We start from the raw sequence: 5,015 nt of genomic DNA on the forward strand, positions 1-5,015 counted from the left end.
CAACACCACCACAACCAGCAGTATCATCATCATCATCATCATCACCGAAACCACCACATCCAGCATCATCACAGTCACCATCATCAGCACCACCACAACGACCACAGCCTACAGTGCATCATCACCACAACAACCACAAGCCAGCATCATCACTGTCATTATCATCATCATCATCATCACCTTCATCAGGAGCAGTGAGCATCATCATCATCACCTTCATCAGGAGCAGTGAGGTCATCATTATGTCATCTTACTCTCTATCCAAGTGGACGCAGTGTCTTATATTCATGTGAAGGCACTGCATAATGCACCTTCTTCACAATGCAAATGAGAGCAGCCAAGGAATCTTAGTCACCCACTGACACTGGAATGGACCTGTCTGGTTCTGGGCCACATTGGGGCCGGCTCTGGCCCAGAGTCATGTGTTATCTTTCAGACTGTAGCTGTTTACCACGACTGGAGGCATCTCCTTCTTTGAGTTATGCCAACAAACTACAGCATATAAAACGAGCTACCACGATTAAGCCTTTCAGGCTAAAACTACTGACGGACCGTGATTGTTTGATGTTTGCTCGTCATCAATTATGGAAAGATATTCCACTGTTGAATTTTAAGTAAAGAGATGTTTAAAAATGTAACGTTTTTCTCCTCCGTATTTCACAATCTTCACATTGCAATTCTGGCAGAGCAGTGGCTGATAGAATCTCCGGGGTGTCCCGAACACAAAATTATTCTCAAATTATGTTGACACGCATTTAAAAAAAAAGCTATAGCTTTCGTTCACAAGGAACTGATCAGCTCAGGATTTCAAACGAATTCTCTTGCCTGTAAACAGGCGCAGCAATGCACCGTAGGAATCGCGCACACACACACACAGACACACACACATAGACACACACGGTGCCTACCTGCGCTTTATGTTGCTGTCCATCTTCGAGTTCTGAAACGCTGTTCATGATTTTCCATCGGTCATTTACCATTCTCCGGAAATCTTAAAATCCAGGAGTTGGTGTCATGGGCGAGAGGAGAGAGAATCTGTCAGCAGTCTTAAATTACTTGCTCCATTAACACTCAACCAAAAGAATCACTGAAACTAAATAAAACAGACTACTTCTCTACGTCTAGATTTCTACTGTAGGTCCGGTTGGGAATCTAGCAGGGTGGAATACATGTTTGTTTATACATACTTATGGGACCCTTCTGCAAAGAAAGAGAAAGACAGTTTCAATTCGAATTTCCGTGGAGCTTTGTAGAGAGGACGCAACAAACGGTCCGATGATTTGTCGGTACTCCTCAGAAAGATATTGTACTCCCTGCGTCTTGACGCGATAAAGAGAGAGAGATCCCAGCCTGTTTAAATATTAGATTAAGGATTTAGGGTCTAAGAAGCCCACTCGCACGCACAGCCGTTGCTGGTGCCACTCCTGGCGCGCTTTAGGTACTCGGCACGCGCGTGCCCTCGTTGAAGCTGAAGAGCTCTGGCGCCGGATGGAAAGATAAGCCTTCCTCTTTCTGGCTCGTGTGAGACGCGCAAAGCGGCTGACTGCTCAGATTTCAATGCCCGGGGCAGTGTCCCAGCTCTCACGCCGGTACGGTACGACGAGCAACGGAGAGAAGCGGGAACGTCTGCGCCTCGTGCTGGACTGAGCGCGTCTACTCCCACCTGCTCTCACAGCGCTGCATCCTCGAGCCCTGCGCTTCTATTGGCCGGGCGGGAACACAGGAACTGCCTGGGGCTGGGGAGAATATTGCGATACAGTGTTTTTGGGGTGGGGGGGCGTTGGTTACACCATCGATGCATTAACTTAGACCTCTGAGTTTGCTGTTCAAATTAGCTATTTGAAAAGGTATTTACACATTGAAATATGGATTCATCATATAAATAAAACAGTTAGAATCAATGAAGTTGTTCTGCCTACCATATGTTCAGTCTGTGTTCTGATGCAGCTGAATTATTAATTACTAGAAAATAAAAGCTGTGTAGCTGACACTGATTCGTACCAAGCTCAACACCTCAGCCCAGTGTGTGTGTGTGTGTGTGTGTGTGGTTTCCTCAGCCCAGTTCCTAGAAAATTAATAGTGCTGTGTGGAAACAGATCACCTTCAAACAGCTGAAGCAGCTCTTTCCTGACCTAGTATCCAACCGTTCCCCTCCCTGAGTTTCCTCTGCTGACAGACATTAGCACAACTATCTCTTACCGTTATGTGAAATACACATAACGCAGTCCAGTCCGAAAGAATTAACTGAATGATTGCTAACAGTTACTGCACATACATTTAGTGTAAATGGCTGAAATATAGTATTGGAACAGAACAGCAGCGTGAGCGTTGGATTCGGTCTCTAAATAGACGACCGGGAGCGACGGGGAACTATTCCATCAGCCCCCCACGGCACCCCTCCGTCATGTAGCCGGGAAATTGGAGGCGATTTTAAGCACAGAAGGGAGCTTGTTCACACCCACACACACTTGCATTGCGCGGACCATTTAACAAGGCAAGACTCTCGCCATGTTCCTTTGCCCTGGTGTGTGTGTGTGTGTGTGTGTGTGTGTATGTGTGTCTGTCTGTCTCTGTGTGTGTGTTGGGTAGGGGGTAGACAGAAAATGTTTTATTTTCTTCTAAGGGGGCATGTCCTTCCAGAGAGTCAGTGTCAGCTACTAAATTAGAGGCTCGGGCTGTCTCTGGGATTCACATGTGCAGGCTGTGGAGACGAGACCCTTACGGGAGTCTGCACTGATTAAACAAGAGAAGCCAGGCCAGTGCAGATCCTCACCCTTATGACCAGTCAGTCAAGAAAGTGAAAGGATTTGTTTATTGATTAGTTAATGGTGTATTAATGAAAGTTATTATAAAGTTTTACCAAATTGCTGTGGTCTTACTGTGATTCTAATCCCGATCCTCATTATCATGTAGGAAGAGCAAGCTTTGAGGACCCTCTACTCTAACCGCTAGCTCTACCTGCTAATTTTAAATCGGACCTGCTCAGCCATACTTGGCTGCAAATATCCTTGCTGAGAAAGCACAGGAAACAGAGTGGCAATGTAAAGGAGAACTGCGGCCGGTTTCAACCCAGAGCACTGTTGTTAGAGGTCTTTCAGTACTGTCAGAAGAAAAAAAGAAAAATGGTGCAACATTGAGGTAGCTGTCGTGCTAGTGGTCAGAGTTGGCCGCTACAAAGCTACTACTGTATATGGGAGTAGAACGGCTAGGCCGCTACAAAGATCAGGAGCGGAGATACAGTACCACTATGTCTGTTTAATTCAGTTGTAAAGAAACTGTATAAATCACCTGTTTAACTCAGTTATTATAAAGAATCTGTATAAATCACCTGTTTAACTAAGTTAATATAAAGAAACGGTATAAATCACCTGTTTAAACCAACTTCCAGTTCTGTAAAGCCCATACGAATGATACTAGATGACTGCTTGTACTAAACACTCAATGAATGCTGTTTATTTTCAATTACTGAGTTCCACAGGGATAGTGGGATCTCCATAAGCCATGTTGCACAGCGCTTGTAATGACATTACTGAGAGCCTCTTCATTGGCACAAAGCAGTCTACCTCACACAGAAGAACCCCCCACACACACACACACACACACAACCCAGTTAAAATCTGATGAGCTGAATGAAAAGCCAGGGGTGCCCAGGTGGCTTTGAGTCTCCCGACAGCAGAGGATCCAGTGACCCTCCGGAGCTGAGTCTGTTCCCCATCTGAGGATCCAGTGACCCTCCGGCGCTGAGCCTGTTCCCCATCTGAGGATCCAGTGACCCTCCGGCGCTGAGCCTGTTCCCCATCTGAGGATCCAGTGACCCTCCGGAGCTGAGTCTGTTCCCCATCTGTGGAATAGCAGCGGAGTAGCAGAGACGATCACAGCAGCGATGGCGAACGGGCCATGTGAGCTCTGCTAACAAGCGCAACATTAAGACACACACAGCAGTGTTTATGAACTTGTCACCTTCTTTTGAAATGTGAGGCTTGTGATTGTGAGGTTTCACGCTTGGCGGAACAACAGTGTGTGTGTGTGTGTGTGTGTGTGTGTGTGTGTGTGTGTGTGAGTGTGTGTGTGAGTGAGTGTGTGTGTGAGTGAGTGTGTGCGAGCCGGCTGTCAGCCAAACAGAGCAGCTCTTCATCAAAGCTTAGCCTTCTCGCTTGTGAGGGGTGAGGGGGAAAAACATCAACAGAATACAAAATAATACCAGCACAACAGATCAACAATAGCAACAACAGAATACAAGACAATACCAGCACATGAATCACAGTTACAACACACACACACACATACACAACCCAGTTACAACACACACAGACACAACCCAGTTACAACACACACACACATACACAACCCAGTTACAACACACACAGACACAACCCAGTTACAACACACACAACCCAGTTACAACACACACACATACAACCCAGTTACAACACACACACACACACAACCCAGTTACAACACACACACACACACACAGAACCCAGTTACAACACACACGCACAACCCAAATACAACACACACACAACCCAGTTACAACACACACACACACACACACACACAAGTTACAACACACAACCCAGTTACAACATACACATAACCCAGTTACAACACACACACACACAACCCAGTTACAACACACACACACACACACATTCACACACACACACACACAACCCAGTTACAACACACACACACACAGACACCACACACACAATCCAGTTGCAACACACACACACACACACACACACAACCCAGTTACAACACAGGCACACACAACCCAGTTACAACACACACCCACACAGTTTGAATGCAAAGTCTCAAAGCCTCACAATGCATCAGTATAGTTTGGATCAGGCCCAGATCAAGATTCTCTCTCGGTAGAAGATGGCGGCTCTGCCGTGAACACCTAACACCAGACCACAGGGTGCAGAGAAATGTGTTTATTTACGTGTTCTAATACCAGAACACAAGGTGCAGAGAAATGTGTTTATTTACGTGTTCTAATACCAGAACAC

The 5,015-nt window shown here is 46.1% G+C and overlaps 1 protein-coding gene across 1 annotated transcript in view; it reads right to left on the reverse strand.

Annotated features, from left to right (window-relative positions):
- The window catches only part of fibcd1a (fibrinogen C domain containing 1a), a 118,643-nt gene extending 116,989 nt beyond the window's left edge, over window positions 1-1,654 (reverse strand). Inside the window, 1 exon segment of the mRNA XM_042100595.1 lies at window positions 909-1,654. Within this exon segment, the coding sequence (XP_041956529.1) occupies window positions 909-980 (72 nt within the window). The 5' untranslated portion in view covers window positions 981-1,654.
- Between the last annotated feature and the right edge of the window lie 3,361 nt (window positions 1,655-5,015).

This window comes from Alosa sapidissima, chromosome 8 (assembly GCF_018492685.1).
Source record: "Alosa sapidissima isolate fAloSap1 chromosome 8, fAloSap1.pri, whole genome shotgun sequence".
Lineage (NCBI taxonomy): Eukaryota > Metazoa > Chordata > Actinopteri > Clupeiformes > Clupeidae > Alosa > Alosa sapidissima.